This window comes from Nerophis ophidion, linkage group LG22 (assembly GCF_033978795.1).
Source record: "Nerophis ophidion isolate RoL-2023_Sa linkage group LG22, RoL_Noph_v1.0, whole genome shotgun sequence".
Classification (NCBI taxonomy): Eukaryota; Metazoa; Chordata; class Actinopteri; order Syngnathiformes; family Syngnathidae; genus Nerophis; species Nerophis ophidion.
The window spans coordinates 42,659,850-42,679,849 of record NC_084632.1 but is presented as its reverse complement, the minus strand read 5'-3'; the positions used below and the strand labels follow the sequence as shown (position 1 = coordinate 42,679,849).

Here is a 20,000-nt window from a genome sequence, read left to right as displayed (position 1 = left end):
TAACACATGTGCTGTAAAATAGTTCCTTTTAATCCACTTCCACACGTAACAGTTGGTCAACAATGGAGACGTACTCACCTGGCCCAGCTGCGGCGACAGATGACCAAGGGACCGATCAGACCACTGTACAGATCCTGGCGGGGGGGGGGGGTGGAAAATGTCAATGTTTATACTAACCCTGTTTCCATATGAGTTGGGAAATTGTGTTTGATGTAAATATAAACAGAATACGATGATTTGCAAATCCTTTTCAACCCATATTCAGTTGAATATGCTACAAAGACAACATACAAAGAAGTTGGGAAAGGTGGAAATAAATACTTAAAAAGTTGAGGAATGCTCATCAAACACTTATTTGGAACATCCCACAGGTGTGCAGGTTAATTGGGAACAGGTGGGTGCCATGATTGGCTATAAAAACAGCGTCCCAAAAAATGCTCAGTCTTTCACAAGAAAGGATGGGGCGAGGTACACCCCTTTGTCCACAACTGTGTGAGCAAATAGTCAAACAGTTTAAGAAAAACAAAATTTAGGGATTTCAACATCTACGCTCCATAATATCATCAAACGGTTCAGAGAATCTGGAGAAATCCCTCCATGTAAGCGGCATGGCCGGAAACCAACATTGAATGACCGTGATCTTGGATCCCTGAAACGACTGTATCAAAAACCGACATCAATCTCTAAAGGATATCACCACATGGGCTCAGGAAAACTCCAGAAAACCACTGTCACTAAATCCCGTTTGTCGCTACATCTGTAAGTGCAAGTTAAAGCTCAACTATGCAAAGCGTAAGCCATTTATCAACAACATCCAGAAACGCCGCCGGCTTCTCTGGGCCCGAGATCGTCTAAGATGGAAACATGTTCTGTGGTCTGACGAGTCCGCATTTCAAATTGTTTTTGGAAATATTCGACATCGTGTCATCCGGACCAAAGGGGAAGCGAACCATCCATACTGTAATCGATACAAAGTTGAAAAGCCAGCATGTGTGATGGTATTGGGGTGCATTAGTGCCCAGGGCATGGGTAACTTACACATCTGTGAAGGCACCATTAATGCTGAAAGGTCCATACAGGTTTTGGAACAACATATGCTGCCATCTAAGCGCCGTCTTTTTCATGGACGCCCCTGCTTATTTCAGGAAGACAATGCCGAGCCACATTCAGCACGTGTTACAACAGTGTGGCTTCGTAAAAAAGAGTGCGGCTACTTTCCTGGCCCGCCTGCAGTCCAGACCTGTCTCCCTTGGAAAATGTGTGGCGCATTATGAAGCGTAAAATAGGACAGCGGAGACCCCGGACTGTTGAAGGACTGAAGCTCTACATAAAACAAAAATGGGAAAGAATTCCACTTTCAAAGCTTCAACAATTAGTTTCCTCAGTTCCCAAACGTTTATTGAGTGTTGTTAAAAGAAAAGGTGATGTAACACAGTGGTGAACATGCCCTTTCCCAACTACTTTGTCATGTGTTGCAGCCATGAAATTCTAAGTTAATGAATATTTGCAAAAAAAAAATTAAGTTTATGAGTTTGAACATGAAATATGTTGTCTTTGTAGCATATTCAACTGAATATGGGTTGAAAAGGATTTGCAAATCATTGTATTCTGTTTATATTTACATTAAATGGGTTGTACTTGTATAGCGCTTTTCTACCTTCAAGGTACTCAAAGCGCTTTGACACTACTTCCACATTCACACACTGATGGAGGGAACTGCCATGCAAGGCGCCAACCAGCACCCATCAGGAGCAAGGGTGAAGTGTCTTGCTCAAGGACACAACGGATGAGACGAGGTTGGTACTTGGTGGGATTTGAACCAGGGACCCTCGGGTTGCGCACGGCCACTCTTCCACTGCGCCACGCCGTCCCCCTTTTAATTAAGTTTAGGGGCGTCCTGAGCCAATATTAATACCGAATTTTAGTGCAAAATCAGCAACAAAACATGTATTAGATGATTTCAGCTTGCATTTAACAGTGTTGCACTCTGAAACGGCATATTTGTCAATATAAACAAGTATCACATAATTGTTGTTTCATAGTCTGTACACACACACACACACACAAGGCAAAAGCTTATTAGAAAGTATCTAGTAACAAACGTGTCCGCATCATGCAACTTACTGCGTCATGAGCTTAATTTTAATGAATTATAGTGGCCGTTGCGTGTACGCCAAAAACAATAAAACGAATCAGCGCTCCTGTCACAACGCGGTCTCGAACCCACAATCCTTCCACAGCAAGATTCAACACTCTGCCAGGACACACCCCCGCACGCTCTGAGCACTTCACGCCCACGCTTCGCTGCAGACTGTCAGCAATCAGCCCACGTCTCTGGCTTCCCTCTACATCTAACACAATTTCCCAACTCATATGGAAACGGGGTTTGTAAGTGTGTGCGTGTGTGTGTGTGTGTGTGTGTGTGTGTGTGTGTGTGTGTGTGTGTGTGTGATAAGCAGCCCACCTTGGCAACATCCACAGTGGAGTAGTATGCTGACACGGAGCACTCCTCCTGCTCCGTGGTTGGTCCTGTGGTCTTAGTGACATACCACTCATAGCTGTGAGTCTCACCTGTGCAACACATGCATCACCTTTAATAATTCATGCTAAGACTTTGTAACAAACACAATATCTCCTCAAAATGCTGTCTAGTAAGCCACTCTCCGACTTTAATGAAAACAAATGGATACCTCGTTATGTTCCTTATTAATAATCAAAATTCGAATAGCCTTAACTTAGTTTCTAGAATTCCTTGTTTTTCTAATCTTTAGCAATGATTTAAAATTGTGACGACCAGGTCTCATCGTGATTCGGGGTTTGTTCTCCCAGGAATGCAGATCGGGCTTCAAACACATCGTGCGGGTAGGAAAAACGTTTTCATAGCACGGAAGGCAAAACTAAAGGCGCTAGCGTGGAAGCTAGCAGGAAACCAAAGTCGTCATCTGTTGTACAAAAAGTTGTACAAAAAGGCCAGGGCATGGACTAAATTGCCCTGAATAGTGCCCGGGCTACAGGTGCGTGTCCCGAAAACTAACTAGAGGCAGGTGAATGTACTTTGCCATCATGGCAACTGAGGCACACAAACTCAAAAAGGTACTGAAGACACAAGTGAACCGAAAACGTAAACAAACTATGATCCGGGCAGCGGAACATAACTAAATACCGTATTTTCCGGACCATAGGGCCCACCGGATTATAGGACGCATTAAAGTAGTCATATTGTTATCTTTTTTTCTAAATGTAAAAGACTTCCTTGTGGTTTACATCAGTGGTCCCCAACCTTTTTGTGGCTGCAGACCGGTCAACGCTTGATAATTTGTCCCATGGCCCTGCGGGGGGTGGGGGGGGGTAGGGGTAGGGGGTTATTTTTTTTCCTTTTTTTGTCATAAAAAAAGTTTTTTTTAATTGGTGCACTAATTGTAAGTGCAACTTGTTTTTTTTATGTTGATTTAATAAAAAAAAAATAATAATAATTACAATAATAAAAACAATTACTAAAATAAAAATTCTGCGGCGCGGTACTCCGGTGGTTGGGGACCACTGGTCTACAGAACACCTAAAGATTGGTTCATTTTGACCACTGAGAACCAGAGTCCTCTACGGAAGACATTTGTTTTGTCAAAATGTAAATACCTGCGATGAGGTAGCGACTTGTCCATGGTGTACGCCGCCTCCCGCCTGATTGTAGTTGAGATAGACACCAGCGCCCCCAAAGGGCATAAGCGGTAGAAAATGAATGGATGGAAAATGTAAATACACTATATTGCCAAAAGTATTTGGCCACCCATCCAAATGATCAGAATCAAATGTCCTAATCACTTGGCCCGGTGTATCAAATCAAGCACTTAGGCATGGAGACTGTTTCTACGAACATTTGTGAAAGAATGGGCCGCTCTCAGTGATTTCCAGCGTGGAGCAGCCTGTGCAACAAATCCAGTCGTGAAATGTCCTCGCTCCTAAATATTCCAAAGTCGGCTTTATTATAACAAAATTTAAGATTTTGGGAACAACAGCAACTCAGCCAGAATTTGGTAGGCCAGGTAAGCTGACAAAAAGAGAAGTCAGTGGATGCTGAAGAACATAGTGCGAGGACTTTCTGCTCCAAACTTCTTAATGTGACCTTCCAATTAGCCCACGTACAGCACGCAGAGAGCTTCATGGAATGGGTTTCCATGGCCGAGCAGCTGCATCTAAGCCATACATCACCAAGTCCAATGCAAAGCGTGGAATGCAGTGGTGTAAAGCACGTCACCACTGGAATCTATTTTGTGGGGTTGTCTTTCAGGAGTTTTGCTCGGCATGGATGATGTTTTTACAGATCATATTTGAGCCGCCTTCCGGATGCGCCGTTTTGTGAGCGGGTCTTATTTACGTGGCTCACCTTCGATAGCGTCTTCTCACCTGTCGTCTTTGCGGTGGTAGCGGTGTAGCGTGCAAGGACGGGAGTGGAAAAGTGTGAAAAGACAGAGCGAACTGTTTCAATGACATTCAGACTTTACTTCAATCGATAACGGAGCAGCATCTCCTCATCCGGGAACAACAACACCGGAAATGTGTCCCGAGAAAAAACATCCAACCGGGACTCTCCCAAAACTAAAGTTCTTTGGGTGAATAATGTATAATCACTACACCGGTATGTTTTAATGCTGTTTACTGACGGATATAAGTAAGAACTTTACACTACATTATATCAGAAATGGCAATAGTGGAGGATGAATAGTCACATATCAAGAAGATAGAGAAAAGAAGAAGCTTATCAACTAGGAGTCGACATGGACTACAAAGGCGGATGCGCGCAAAACATGTTTGTGCAGATCCCAAATACAGATCAGCAAGTACCGGTAGGTAAGAAAATTTGCTTTTACATAATATTGCGAAACAAAACGCCAGATAATACGTCTTACCTTATACACACACCATAATAATACTCCTATGTTTAATGTGCCGACAATCCATCAAGCGGTGTGGCTTCATAACTTACCAAAGTCCTACTAATTAGGGACCGATGTCCCTTTGGGACAGAGGACCCTATTGAATTTATAGCATTTTATTATTCTTTATTATTATTATTATACCGCCGCCTCTTTGAGCTGAAATTTGACCCCCTTAACATGCTTCAAAACTCACCAAATTTTACACACACATCAGAACTGGCAAAAATTGCGATTTAATCAAAAAACAAAACCTAAAACTCAAAATTACGCTCTAGCGCCCCCTAGGAAAAACACACACAAAATTGCTTGTAACTTTCATTAGGAATGTCGTAGAGACATGAAACGAAAACCTCTATGTAGGTCTGACTTGGACTTAGATTTCATTAACCGACCTCCTTCAGAAAAAATCAACAAGAAGTTGGCAAAAACCCCTTCAAAACAAACGTTTCCTAAAAAAATGTCATTTTTGCCTCTTTGAGCTGTAATCTGACCCCCTTAAAATGCTTCAAAACTCACCAAACTGGACACACACATCAGTACTGGCAAAAATTGTGATCTAATAAAAAACAAACAAACCCCAAAACTCAAAATTTCGCTGTAGCGCCCCCTAGGAATAAAACACAGACAAAACTGCTCCCAGGAAGAAAACACAGACAAAACTGCTTGTAACTTCCAGTAGGAATGTTGTAGAGACATGAAACAAAAACCTCTATGTAGGTCTCACTTAGACCTACATTTCATTAATTTAGATCCTTCAGCAAAAATCAACAGGAAGTTGGCAATTACCCCTTCAAAACAGACATTATCTCCTCTGAGCGCATTTGTTGTGTCGGTTGAACCCTTCTGATTAAAAGTTGACGAAAGAGTTTTTCTAACTGCTCCGGTTTTGATTTTACGAGCCTTCAAAGAACTGCTGCGCTGATGCCGTCTCAAGATGGCCGCTTAAAAGCAGGAAGCACCAGCGTGACCACACAATGCAGAGAAGGTAGGTACTGTGCAGGTAAAGATATGTTGACTGGGTGAAAGAAGGAGGCACCAGTTTGACTCCAGGATACGGAGAAGGTAGGTAATGTGCAGGTAAAGATATGTTGTCTGGGTGAAAGAAGGAGGCACCAGTTTGACTCCAGGATACGGAAAAGGTAGGTAATGTGCAGGTAAAGATATGTTGTCTGGGTGAAAGAAGGAGGCATCAGTTTGACAGCAGGATACAGAGAAGGTAGGTAAATATATGTTGTCTGGGTGAAAGAAGGAGGCACCAGTTTGACAGCAGGATACAGAGAACGTAGGTAATGTGCAGGTAAAGATATGTTGTCTGGGTGAAAGAAGGAGGCACCAGTTTGACAGCAGGATACAGAGAAGGTAGGTAATGTGCAGGTAAAGATATGTTGTCTGGGTGAAAGAAGGAGGCACCAGTTTGACTCCAGGATACGGAGAAGGTAGGTAATGTGCAGGTAAAGATATGTTGACTGGGTGAAAGAAGGAGTCACCAGTTTGACAGCAGGATACAGTGAAGGTAGGTAAATATATGTTGTCTGGGTGAAAGAAGGAGGCACCAGTTTGACTCCAGGATACCGAGAAGGTAGGTAATGTGCAGGTAAAGATATGTTGACTGGGTGAAAGAAGGAGGCACCAGTTTGACAGCAGGATACAGAGAAGGTAGGTAATGTGCAAGTAAAGATATGTTGTCTGGGTAAAAGAAGGAGGCACCAGTTTGACAGCAGGATACAGAGAAGGTAGGTAATGTGCAAGTTAAGATATGTTGTCTGGGTGAAAGAAGGAGGCACCAGTTTGACTCCAGGATACGGAGAAGGTAGGTAATGTGCAGGTAAAGATATGTTGACTGGGTGAAAGAAGGAGTCACCAGTTTGACAGCAGGATACAGTGAAGGTAGGTAAATATATGTTGTCTGGGTGAAAGAAGGAGGCACCAGTTTGACTCCAGGATACCGAGAAGGTAGGTAATGTGCAGGTAAAGATATGTTGACTGGGTGAAAGAAGGAGGCACCAGTTTGACAGCAGGATACAGAGAAGGTAGGTAATGTGCAAGTAAAGATATGTTGTCTGGGTAAAAGAAGGAGGCACCAGTTTGACAGCAGGATACAGAGAAGGTAGGTAATGTGCAAGTTAAGATATGTTGTCTGGGTGAAAGAAGGAGGCACCAGTTTGACTCCAGGATACGGAGAAGGTAGGTAATGTGCAGGTAAAGATATGTTGACTGGGTGAAAGAAGGAGGCACCAGTTTGACAGCAGGATACAGAGAAGGTAGGTACTGTGCAGGTAAAGATATGTTGACGGGGTGAAAAAAGGAGGCACCAGTTTGACAGCAGGATACAGAGAAGGTAGGTAATGTGCAGGTAAAGATATGTTGTCTGGGTGATGGCAGGAAGCACCAGCGTTTATGGGTGCAAGAAAGAAGCACCAGTGTGACCCCAGGATGCAGGGAAGGTAGGTAAAGTGCAGGTGAAGATATGTTGAATGGGTAAAGGCAGGAAACACCAGTAAAAGTTGGTCCCGTCCATCGCTGCTTGCAGCTTTAATTTATAAATTGTTATTTTTTTTGCGACTGGACAAGGTAATATAATATTCCGTCTTTGTTCACCTGGTTTGGTGTGGTACACAGTCGGGTTTTCCGTCTTGACTCCATGGGCGTGGATGGAGTAAGGTCTGGAGGCCATGTTCTTGAAAACCACTTTGACTTTGTCTCCAACATCAGCGTGGATCATTGGACCTGGGGGAGAGGACGCTGATCAAATCGGAGCCCGACAAGTACAGGAAATAATATTTACCTTCGCCAAAAACCTACCCATGACGCCGAGGTGTTCCATGTCCGCGCCTCGTTCCACCTGCTTGGAGAACTTGTCGTTGGCGAACTGGCGGTAGACCACCTTCTTGTAGCGAGAGCCGATGAAGCCGCCTTGCTGGTCCAGGAAAACTGTTGCCGGACTGCAGTAGAAGAGGCAGATTTCATACAATAGCAAGGAATATTGCATGAATATCATGCAATAATATCATCAAAAGGTTCAGAGAATCTGGAGAAATCACTCCACGTAAGCAGCATGGCCGGAAACCAACATTGAATGACCGTGACCTTCGATCCCTCAGACAACATCAATTTCTAAAGGATATCACCACATGGGCTCAGGAACACTTCAGAAAACCACTGTCACTGAATCCCGTTCGTCGCTACTCATCTGTATACTCTAGCCTTTAAATAGACCTCCTTTTTAGACCAGTTGATCTGCCGCTTCTTTTCTTTCTCCTATGTCCCCCCCTCCCTTGTGGAGGGGGTCCGGTCCGATGACCATGGATGAAGTACTGACTGTCCAGAGTCGAGACCCAGGATGGACCGCTCGTCGGGACCCAGGATGGACCGCTCGCCTGTATCGGTTGGGGACATCTCTACGCTGCTGATCCGCTTGAGATGGTTTCCTGTGGACGGGAATCTCGCTGCTGTCTTGGAGCCACTATGGATTGAACTTTCACAGTATCATGTTAGACGCGCTCGACATCCATTGCTTTCGGTCCCCTAGAGGGGGGGGGTTGCCCACATCTGAGGTCCTCTCCAAGGTTTCTCATAGTCAGCATTGTCACTGGCGTCCCACTGGATGTGAATTCTCCCTGCCCACTGGGTGTGAGTTTTCCTTGCCCTTTTGTGGGTTCTTCCGAGGATGTTGTAGTCGTAATGATTTGTGCAGTCCTTTGAGACATTTGTGTTTTGGGGCTATATAAATAAACATTGATTGATTGATTGATACATCTGTAAGTGCAAGTTAAAGCTCTACTATGCATTGCGAAAGCCATTTATCAACAACATCCAGAAACGCCACCGGCTTTTCTGGGCCCGAGATCATCTAAGATGGACTGATGCAAAGTGGAAAAGTGTTCTGAGGTCTAACGGGTCCTCATGTGGGGCGGTATAGCTCGGTTGGTAGAGTGGCCGTGCCAGCAACTTGAGGGTTGCAGGTTCGATTCCCGCTTCCGCCATCCTAGTCACTGCCATTATGTCCTCGGGCAAGACACTTTACCCACCTGCTCCCAGTGCCACCCACACTGGTTTAAATGTAACTTAGATATTTGGTTTCACTATGTAAAGCGCTTTGAGTCATTAGAGAAAAGCGCTATATAAATATAATTCACTTCATTTCAAATTGTTTTTGGAAATATTCGACATCGTGTCATCCAGACCAAAGGGGAAGCGAACCATCCAGGCTGTTATCGACGCAAAGTTGAAAAGCCAGCATCTGTGATGGTATGGGGGTGCATTAGTGCCCAAGGCATGGGTAACTTACACATCTGTGAAGGCACCATTAATGCTGAAAGGTACATACAGGTTTTGGAACAACATATGCTGCCATCTAAGCGCCGTCTTTTTCATGGACGCTCCTGCTTATTTCAGCAAGACAATGCCGAGCCACATTCAGCACGTGTTACAACAGCGTGGCTTCGTAAAAAAAGAGTGCAGGTACTTTCCTGGCCCGCCTGCAGTCCAGACCTGTCTCTCGTGGAAAATGTGTGGTGCATTATGAAGCGTAAAATAGGACAGCGGAGACCCCGGACTGTTGAAGGACTGAAGCTCTACATAAAACAAGAATGGGAAAGAATTCCACTTTCAAAGCTTCAACAATTAGTTTCCTCAGTTCCCAAACGTTTATTGAGTGTTGTTAAAAGGTGATGTAACACAGTGGTGAACATGCCCTTTCCCAACTACTTTGGCACATGTTGCAGCCATGAAATTCTAAGTTAATTATTATTTGCAAATAGAAAAAAATAAAGTTTATGAGTTAGAACATCAAATATGTTGTCTTTGTAGCATATTCAACTGAATATGGGTTGAAAAGGATTTGCAAATCATTTTATTCCGTTTTTATTTACATCTAACATAATTTCCCAACTCATATGGAAACGGGGTTTGTAGTAATACTGCTTGAGGCTTGGCCAATCAGTGGCTACGATACTGGACAGCATGCTTTAATTGGCTATGTCTCCTCTAGTTTTGATATTTTTTGTTAGTTTTTTTTGGCCATTTTATGCTTGAAAATGCTTCAATCGGGCCAAATATGTTGTAAAACATTTTGGTTTGTTTTTTTCTCAATCCGAGATGTGGTGAAGCCGCAATATGTAAATAAATCCCCAATATTGCCAAAACTATTTGGCCACCTGCCTTGACTCACATAAGAACATCCCATTCCTAACCCATAGGGTTCACGACATGGGTCCACCTTTTGCAGCTATTGCAGCTTCAACTCCTCTGGGAAGGCTGTCCACAAGGTTGCAGAGTGTGTTTAAAGGAATTTTCCACCATTTTTCCAAAAGGAAAAGGCCTGGCTCTCAGTCTCTGTTCTAATTCTTCCCAAAGGTGTTTTATCAAGTTCAGGTTAGGACTCTGTGCAGGCCAGTCAAGTTCATCCACACCAGACTCTGTCATCCATGTCTTTATGGACCTTACTTTGTGCACTGGTCATGTTGGAAGAGGAAGGGGCCCGCTCCAAACTGTGCCCACAAAGTTGGGAGCATGGAATTGTCCAAAATGTTTTGGTATCCTGGAGCATTCAGAGTTCCTTTCACTGGAACTAAGGGGCCAACCCCATAAAAACAGCCCCACACCGTAATTCCTCGACTGTCCCCTCTCTTGTCAGTTTACGTGGCCTACCATTTCGTGCCTGAGGTAGGTAGGTCGTTATTGTCATTGCAACAAGTACAACGAAACTTTGTTTTCAGCACAAACCTGTTCAAGATTAGACAAACAAACAGTGTACAGGGTTAGAGAACAAGAATGCTGATGGGTCGCCATAAGGCGCCCCGTAAAAGATGGGAAAAAGGTCAACGCTGGGTAAGGATGAGTAAAAAAATATAATCCAGACTGGGCTCCTAAGGGGGTCCAGTTCAGAGTGAGAAAAAAAACTCCATACGAAAGCACATTTACATATTACAACATACATCTCCAGATATCTAGCAACAGAGGGAAGGTAGTTCAAGGTCATGGTGGTAGGTCGCAGCTCTCAGGCGCTGACCATCCATTCATCACCCCGAGGGCGTTGGATGGGGGGACAGGAGGGTGTATGTGTGGCGTATATTTTTTTTGTGGATGTGTCTCTGTTCCGCGGCCTTGATGTATTTGCCGTCGCTAGTCCAAAGTTCACAACAACAGGTGTGTGTCCATGGTAGACAAAAAAGGGAGTTTGTTGTGTCTTCGCTACAGTGTCCTTCAGGAGAGTCTCGAAGCCAGGGGGAAAAAAATCCAAGTTAAAAATGATTTGTATGCGAGTGAAAATAAAATTTGCTTTTCACTCTAAAATAGTCTATGACCGGTCCTCAAAAACTGCGGGGTAGACAGTCCGATGTGATCCACAGTTCTTCCTGCATCCTCCAATCATTTGTGGCAGCTTTGGGATACTTTGAAGACCGCCAGCAACTTCCAATTTGTCGACAAACCAGAGCAATCAGCAGATGTCATGTTGTCATAATTCCGAATAGGTGGATATCTTCACGTCTTCAACAAAAAAGGGTCGCCAGGCACGCGGCCGTCCTTCTTCTCCCAAGAGTCCGTGGTGTGTCCAGCAACAACCGCTTCATCACAACAGCAGGTTCCCCCGAACCCAAGATCTTGTCAATTTTGTTGAGGCCAGTTAAATAGTTCCAATGTTTAGATTTGGAGAGCAGTGCAAAAAGAGGCAACAAGAAAGTTAAGACAAGACAAAAGAAAGAAGCAAGCAGGAGAGATAAGGGAGAGGACAGGGGAGCGTCCACCCTCCATGAGTGCCAGTGAGTTGCTGTTGTTCCCAAAACTGGATGGGTGGCCAAATACTTTTGTGTATTTCCATTTTAACAAAACATAATTCTAGTTCTCAGAAGGCTATTTGGAAGTTCTGGTCAAACGTCGTCCTTCCGCTCATTGTTTTTGTGTCGATAATAGTGAGTACTGTACTATATGTTACCTTTGCTGACCTCGGTACATCTCAGCCTCCCAAGTACGGTTCGGAGAGTAGTCCCAGTCCACCTCCATGGCAGCGATGTAGTAGGTTTTGGAATGGAGCATGGTCTCACCCTGCCGCTGGAAGAAGCTGCACTTCTGCACCGTGTAGTTGGCTCGCATTCCTCCCCGGTAATGATTGACCGTCGGCGATGAAACCTCAAACTGACCTGTGCCACGCAAACACATGAGATACTCGGGATTTAGGGCTATGTAAGTAAATACTGATTGATTGGTTGATAAAGTAGCAATGATTGCCACACACACACTAGGTGTGGTGAAATGATTCTCTGCATTTGACCCATCACCCTTCTTCCACCCCCTGGGAGGTGAGGGGAGCAGTGGGCAGCAACAGTGGCCACGCCCAGGAATCGTTTTTGGTGATTCAACCCCCAATTCCAAGCCTTGATGCTAAGTCCCAAGCAGGGAGGTCATGGCTCCCATTGTTATAGTCTTTGGTATGACTCGGCCGGGGTTTGAACCCACGACCTACCCATCTCAGGCCGGACACTCTAACCCAGGGGTCGGGAACCTTTTAGGCTGAGGGAGCCATACAAGCCAAATATTTTAAAAAGTATTTCCGTGAGAGCCATATATATATTTTTTAAGACTGAATACAACTAAATGCGTGTATTTTTTAAGTAAGACCAACATTTTTAGAGTGAAATAAGTCTCTTATTCTTTTTTATAACATCGTTATTAGGGCTGCGAATCTTTGGGTGTCCCACGATTCGATTCAATATCGATTCATTCCATCCATCATTTTCCGCTTATCCGAGGTCGGGTCGCGGGGGCAGCAGCCTAAGCAGGGAAGCCCAGACTTCCCTCTCCCCAGCCACTTCGTCTAGCTCTTCCCGGGGGATCCCGAGGCGTTCCCAGGCCAGCCGGGAGACATAGTCTTCCCAACGTGTCCTGGGTCTTCCCCGTGGCCTCCTACCGGTTGGACGTTCCCTAAACACCTCCCTAGGGAGGCGTTCGGGTGGCATCCTGACCAGATGCCCGAACCACCTCATCTGGCTCCTCTCCATGTGGAGGAGCAGCGGCTTTACTTTGAGTTCCTCCCGGATGGCAGAGCTTCTCACCCTATCTCTAAGGGAGAGACCCGCCACCCGATGGAGGAAACTCATGTGGGCCGCTTGTACCCGTGATCTTATCCTTTCGGTCATGACCCAAAGCTCATGACCATAGGTGAGGATGGGAACGTAGATCGACCGGTAAATTGAGAGCTTTGCCTTCCGGCTCAGCTCCTTCTTCACCACAACGGATCGATACAACGTCCGCATTACTGAAGACGCCGCACCGATCCGCCTGTCGATCTCACGATCCACTCTTCCCTCACTCGTGAACAAGACTCCTAGGTACTTGAACTCCTCCACTTGGGGCAGGGTCTCCTCCCCAACCCGGAGATGGCACTCCACCCTTTTCCGGGCGAGAACCTTGGACTCGGACTTGGAGGTGCTGATTCTCATTCCGGTCGCTTCACACTCGGCTGCGAACCGATCCAGTGAGAGCTGAAGATCCCGGTCAGAGGAAGCCATCAGGACCACATCATCTGCAAAAACCAGAGACCTAATCCCGTGGCCACCAAACCGGATCCCCACGATTCGATAATGTATACATTTTTTCGATTCAAAAGGATTCTGTATTCATTCGATACTTAGATTTCAGCAGGATCGACCCCAGTCTGCTGACATGCTAGCAGAGTAGTAGATTTTTGTAGAAAGCTTTTATAATTGTAAAAGACAATGTTTTATCAACTGATTGCAATAATGTAAATTTGTTTTAACTATTAAAGGAAGCAAAAATAAGACTTATTTTATCTTTGTGAAAACATTGGACACAGTGTGTTGTCCAGCTTATGAGATGCCATGCAAGTGTAAGCCACTCTGACACTATTGTTCTTTTATTATTATTATAAATGTCTAATGATAATGTCAATGAGGGATTTTTAATCACTGCTATGCTGAAATGATAACTAATATTGATACTGTTGTTGATAATATTCATTTTTGTTTCACTACTTTTGGTTTGTTCTGTGTGGTGTTTGTGTCTCCTCTCAATTGTTCTGTTTATTGCAGTTCTGAGTGTTGCTGGGTCAGGTTTGGTTTTGGAATTGGATTGCATTGTTATGGTATTGCTGTGTATTGTTTTGTTGGATTGACAAAAAGAAAAAGAAAAAAGCGATTTTTAAATAATGAGAATCGATTCTGAATCGCACGCACAAGTTGAGAATCGCGATTCAAATTTGTAATCGATTTTTTCCCCCACACCCCTAATAGTTATTCTGAAACTAACCAACAACGAATAAAATACTTCTTACCATTAACTCGACTTCTTGAACAGGTGCGGTAAAAACCAGATGGATGGATTAAAATGCATGAGAATGTTTTATATCCATCCATTTTCTACCGCTTATTCCCTTTCGGGGTCGCGGGGGGCGCTGGCGCCTATCTCAGCTACAATCGGGCGGAAGGCGGGGTACACACTGGACAAGTCGCCACCTCATCGCAGGGCCAACACAGATAGACAGACAACATTCACACACTAGGGACCATTTAGTGTTGCCTATCAACCTATCCCCAGGTGCATGTCTTTGGAGGTGGGAGGGGCCTATCCCCAGGTGCATGTCTTTGGAGGTGGGAGGGGCCTATCCCCAGGTGCATGTCTTTGGAGGTGGGAGGGGCCTATCCCCAGGTGCATGTCTTTGGAGGTGGGAGGGGCCTATCCCCAGGTGCATGTCTTTGGAGGTGGGAGGGGACTATCCCCAGGTGCATGTCTTTGGAGGTGGGAGGGGCCTATCCCTAGGTGCATGTCTTTGGAGGTGGGAGGGGCCTATCCCCAGGTGCATGTCTTTAGAGGTGGGAGGGGCCTATCCCCAGGTGCATGTCTTTGGAGGTGGGAGGGGCCTATCCCCAGGTGCATGTCTTTAGAGGTGGGAGGGGCCTATCCCCAGGTGCATGTCTTTGGAGGTGGGAGGGGCCTATCCCCAGGTGCATGTCTTTGGAGGTGGGAGGGGCCTATCCCCAGGTGCATGTCTTTGGAGGTGGGAGGGGCCTATCCCCAGGTGCATGTCTTGGGAGGTGGGAGGGGCCTATCCCCAGGTGCATGTCTTTAGAGGTGGGAGGGGCCTATCCCCAGGTGCATGTCTTTGGAGGTGGGAGGGGCCTATCCCCAGGTGCATGTCTTTGGAAGTGGGAGGAAGCCGGAGTACCCGGAGGGAACCCACGCAGTCACGGGGAGAACATGCAAACTCCACACAGCCTGGATTTGAACCCAAGACTGCAGGACCTTCGTATTGTGAGGCAGACGCACTAACCCCTCTGCCACCGTGAAGCCCCACTGTGATTACCAGCGGAATTATTCATTTCTCACCATGTTAAGCAATGTCAGCTAAGATTTACCTGAGAGCCAGGTGCAGTCATCAAAAGAGCCACATCTGGCTCTAGAGCCATAGGTTCCCTACCCCTGTTCTAACCACTAAGCCACTGTTGCGCCCCGATGGCCCCAAAAAATATGGCAGAGCGGGGTCACATACCCATGCTGTCTGGCTCCATGGTCACCGTGTGGGAGATGTGCGGAAAAACCGAAATGGTGTCCATTCTGTTTTGGCGGAAGATGAAGCGGTTCCCCTGGAAGTAAAAACTGTTGATGTCCGTCTCCGAGCCCAGTCCTGACAGGTGCCACGTCACTTTGTCCCCCTTACACATGGTAAGGCCTTTGAGGTTCCCGTATATAAATCCATTGATGGCTGAGGGGAATGAAAAGAACCTTTTAACATTTTAAGTTGAAGTATTTTAGTAGATGTATGTAACTTACATCCAAATAAAAATCCCAGGTGTGTTTACCTACCGTGCATTTTGTTGCTCTCGATAAAGCCCTCATCCTCTTTGTTCACCGTGGTGGGAGCTGTGGTGAAGGCCCGGATGTTGTCTTCCAGATACCAGCTCAGGTTTTCATCGAACACCGTAGCCAGCAGGTGGAACTCTTTATTATAGTTTTTCTATATTGTAGGGATAAAGGGAAAGTTATTCCGATGTCTAACACACCTGTCACTGGCGGGGGACAACATGCAGTAAAACACAGTAGGTCTATAGCAGAGTTTTTCAACCGTTTTTTTGAGCCAAGGCACATTTTTTGCGGAGGCACACCAGAGGCAGGAATTATTAAAAAACAAAACTCAGTTGGCAGCAAAAAGTCGTCGCAATTGTTGGGTTTGACTAGAGCAGGGAACCTTTTCGGCTGAGAGAGCCATGAAAGCCAAATATTTCAAAATGTATTTATAAATGATAAATGGGTTGTACTTGTATAGCGCTTTTCTACCTTCAAGGTACTCAAAGCGCTTTGACACTACTTCCACATTCACACACACATTCACACACTGATGGAGGGAGCTGCCATGCAAGGCGCCAACCAGCACCCATCAGGAGCAAGGGTGAAGTGTCTTGCTCAGGACACAACGGACGTGACAAGGTTGGTTCTAGGTGGGATTTGAACCAGTGACCCTCGGGTTGCGCTCGGCCACTCTCCCACTGTGCCACGCCGTCCCTAATTTCCATCCATTTTCTATTTTCTACCGCTTATTCCCTTTCAGGGTCGCGGGGGGCGCTGGCGCCTATCTCAGTTACAATCGGGCGGAAGGCGGGGTACACTCTGGACAAGTCGCCACTTCATCGCAGGGCCAACACAGATAGACAGACAACATTCACACACTAGGGACCATTTAGTGTTGCCAATCAACCTAACCCCAGGTGCATGTCTTTGGAGGTGGGAGGGGCCTATCCCCAGGTGCATGTCTTTGGAGGTGGGAGGGGCCTATCCCCAGGTGCATGTCTTTGGAAGTGGGAGGGGCCTATCCCCAGGCGCATGTCTTTGGAGGTGGGAGGGGCCTATCCCCAGATGCATGTCTTTGGAGGTGGGAGGGGCCTATCCCCAGGTGCATGTCTTTGGAGGTGGGAGAGGCCTATCCCCAGGTGCATGTCTTTAGAGGTGGGAGGGGCCTATCCCAAGGTGCATGTCTTTGGAGGTGGGAGGGGCCTATCCCCAGGTGCATGTCTTTGGAGGTGGGAGGGGCCTATCCCCAGGTGCATGTCTTTGGAAGTATGAGGGGCCTATCCCCAGGTGCATGTCTTTGGAGGTGGGAGGGGCCTATCCCCAGGTGCATGTCTTTGGAGGTGGGAGGGGCCTATCCCTAGGTGCATGTCTTTGGAGGTGGGAGGGGCCTATCCCCAGGTGCATGTCTTTGGAAGTGTGAGGGGCCTATCCCCAGGTGCATGTCTTTGGAGGTGGGAGGGGCCTATCCCCAGGTGCATGTCTTTGGAGGTGGGAGGAAGCCGGAATACCCGGAGGGAACCCACGCATTCACGGGGAGAACATGCAAACTCCACACAGAAAGATCCCGAGCCTGGATTTGACCCCAGGACTGCAGGACCTTCGTATTGTGAGGCAGACGCACTAACCCCTCTCCCACCGTGAAGCCAAAAATTATTTGGTATTTCCGTGAGAGCCATATCATATTTTTTAACACTGAATACAACAAAATGTGTGCATTTTTAAGTGAGACCAACATTTTTAGAGTATAATAAGTCTTTTATTATTTTTAATAACATTGTTATTCTGAAGCTAACCAATAATAAATCAAATGTCATGTCTGTTGATCATGTTTTTGTTTGGCCATGTGCTGTTTGTCCTTTGGACTCCTTAAGTTCCTGTTTTTCTCCACTCCCTTGTCTGGTTTCCTTGGTTACTCATTTTGTCCACCTGTCTCTGGTGGACAAAATGCTTCCCGAGCACTAATCAGAGGCAGTATTTAAGCTCGTCTTTGCCAGTCAGTCGCCCTGGCGTCAATGTGATCTTTTCTTGCGCTGTGCTGACTTGTTTCATGCCTTGCCATAGTTTCGTGCTTCATGCCATGCCAAGTAAGTTTTGTTTGATTTATGTTCATAGTCTGTTTATGCGTTAGCTTTGTTCTTTAGCCCAAGTTGTGCCTCCGCTGTAAGCGATTTTTGTTTGTATCTTTTTTTAGTTTAAATTGAATCATGTTTTTACTTAAATGCCATGTCCCGAGTAGTCCGTCTGCCTTCCTGGGAGAACGACCCTGCAGCAAGCTGCGACCCCCCCCCCCGTCGTCGTGACATAAAATACTTCTTACCATTAATGTGACTTCTTGAACAGGTGCGGTAGAAAACGGATGGATGGATTTAAATGCATGAGAATGTTTTATATTTTGCACGTTATTTTTAGCACTGTGATTACCAGCTAAATTATTCACAATTATGGTGTTAAGCAATGTCAGCTAAGATTTACCTGAGAGCCAGGTGCAGTCATCAAAAGAGCCACATCTGGCTCTAGAGCCATAGGTTCCCTACCCCTGGACTAAAGCATAACCAAGCATGCTTCGGTATAGCTCTTGTCTCAAAGTAGGTGTAATGTCACCACCTGTGACTTATTCTGGACATTGTTGATTGTCATGTCATGTTCGGTTATACATTATGGATGCTGTCTCTGCTCCGCAGTAAGTCTTTGCTGTCGTCCAGCGTTCTGTTTTTTATTTACTTTGTAGTGTTGTACATTTGATGGTGGTGTGATGGGTGATGAGCCAAGGAGACGCCAAGAGGAATCGTCTAACAAAAAGCTTTGTTTTGTTTCAGCGAGCCCCAGACTAGAACTGCAGCTCCAGGAGAAGAAGTGCCAGATCTCTTCATTCTGCTGTCTTGTCGGAACATTGTGTTTGAATACCATTTATTCTAGACCCCCGTCAAATCTTGACGCCGGACAGTCTGCATACCACTTAGTTCATTTACTTGACTAGCCAACCTAACTCCTGTGATCGATTGGGTCCAAAGACTTCCGACCCCTACCCTCTGTCCCTATGTGTTGACCTTCTTCCAGGTGTTTAATCTTCCGTCTTAACCCGATTCTGACTATCTTGGTAACTACCTGCAGCACTGCGGATGGACGCGAGCCCTTTGACCTTAGTAGAAGACTGCTTTTTAAATGATTATCTGAGCAACTGCAGACACATGCTCCTTCCAAGCACATGGCAGACGGCGCTTCAAAATCTATCAAAATGTTTTAATACGACTTTGGTAAGCTATGAAGCCGCACCGCTTGATGGATTGTCGGCGCATTAAACATAGGAGTATTATTATGGTGTGTGGATAAGGTAAGACATATTATCTGGCGTTTGCAATATTACGCAAAAGCAACTTTTCTTTCCTTCCGGTGCCTGCTGATCTGTATTTGGGATCTGTATAAGTCCTGAAAAATTGCGCATGTCCGCCTTTGTAGTCTGTGTCCACACCGTAGTCGATAAGCCTATTCTTTTCCTATATCTTCATTCATCCTCGGCTGTTGCCATTTACTTACATCTGTCAGTAAACTCACCATGAAAGCGCTAAAACATACCGGTGTAGTGAGTTTACATTATTCACCCAAGGAACTTGGCGCAGTGGGAGAGTGGCCGTGCGCAACCCAAGGGTCCCTGGTTCAAATCCCACTTAGTACCAACGTCGTCACGTCCGTTGTGTCCTGAGCAAGACACTTCACCCTTGCTCCTGATGGGTGCTGGTTGGCGCCTTGCATGGCAGCTCCCTCCATCAGTGTGTGAATGTGTGTGTGAATGGGTAAATGTGGAAGTAGTGTCAAAGCGCTTTGAGTACCTTGAAGGTAGAAAAGCGCATACAAATACAACCCATTTATTCATTTATTTATTTATTAAAGTTCCGGTCGGACGTTTTTTCACGGGACACATTTGCGGTTTTGTTTTTTCCGGATGAGGAGATGCTGCTTCGTTATTGAATGTCAGACTTCTAAAAACAAGCTTGTTGGTGTGTTTAGTTTGACAAGCGAAAGTTAAGTCGGAGAAAATGCGGTCGTTTATTAATATTTCTCTGCGGCCCGGTAGAAAATGCATCACGTACCGGTACCGGTCCCCGGACCGGTGGCTGGGGACCACTGATATAAACATTGGTGGTGGTGGTGGTGGTAGTATTATGCTCTGGGCCTGTTGTCTTATTATTTCCTAGTCAGATTTTAGAACAGCTAAAGCGTGAGCCTTTTACATAGACCTTGAATTTGGAATGTGTGAATGAAGACATA

The 20,000-nt window shown here is 45.7% G+C and overlaps 1 protein-coding gene across 2 annotated transcripts in view; it reads right to left on the bottom strand.

Moving 5' to 3' along the window:
- Positions 1 to 20,000, bottom strand: part of cp (ceruloplasmin) — a 41,885-nt gene that overhangs the window by 10,828 nt on the left and 11,057 nt on the right. For both annotated transcript variants that reach the window (XM_061883892.1, XM_061883893.1), the window contains exons 12-18: positions 15,753 to 15,903; positions 15,439 to 15,651; positions 11,869 to 12,073; positions 7,737 to 7,876; positions 7,533 to 7,661; positions 2,465 to 2,571; positions 79 to 134 (exon numbers count right to left, since the gene is read on the bottom strand). In XM_061883892.1, coding sequence (XP_061739876.1) covers positions 79 to 134; positions 2,465 to 2,571; positions 7,533 to 7,661; positions 7,737 to 7,876; positions 11,869 to 12,073; positions 15,439 to 15,651; positions 15,753 to 15,903 — 1,001 coding nt within the window. The remainder of the gene's footprint in view (positions 1 to 78; positions 135 to 2,464; positions 2,572 to 7,532; positions 7,662 to 7,736; positions 7,877 to 11,868; positions 12,074 to 15,438; positions 15,652 to 15,752; positions 15,904 to 20,000) is intronic.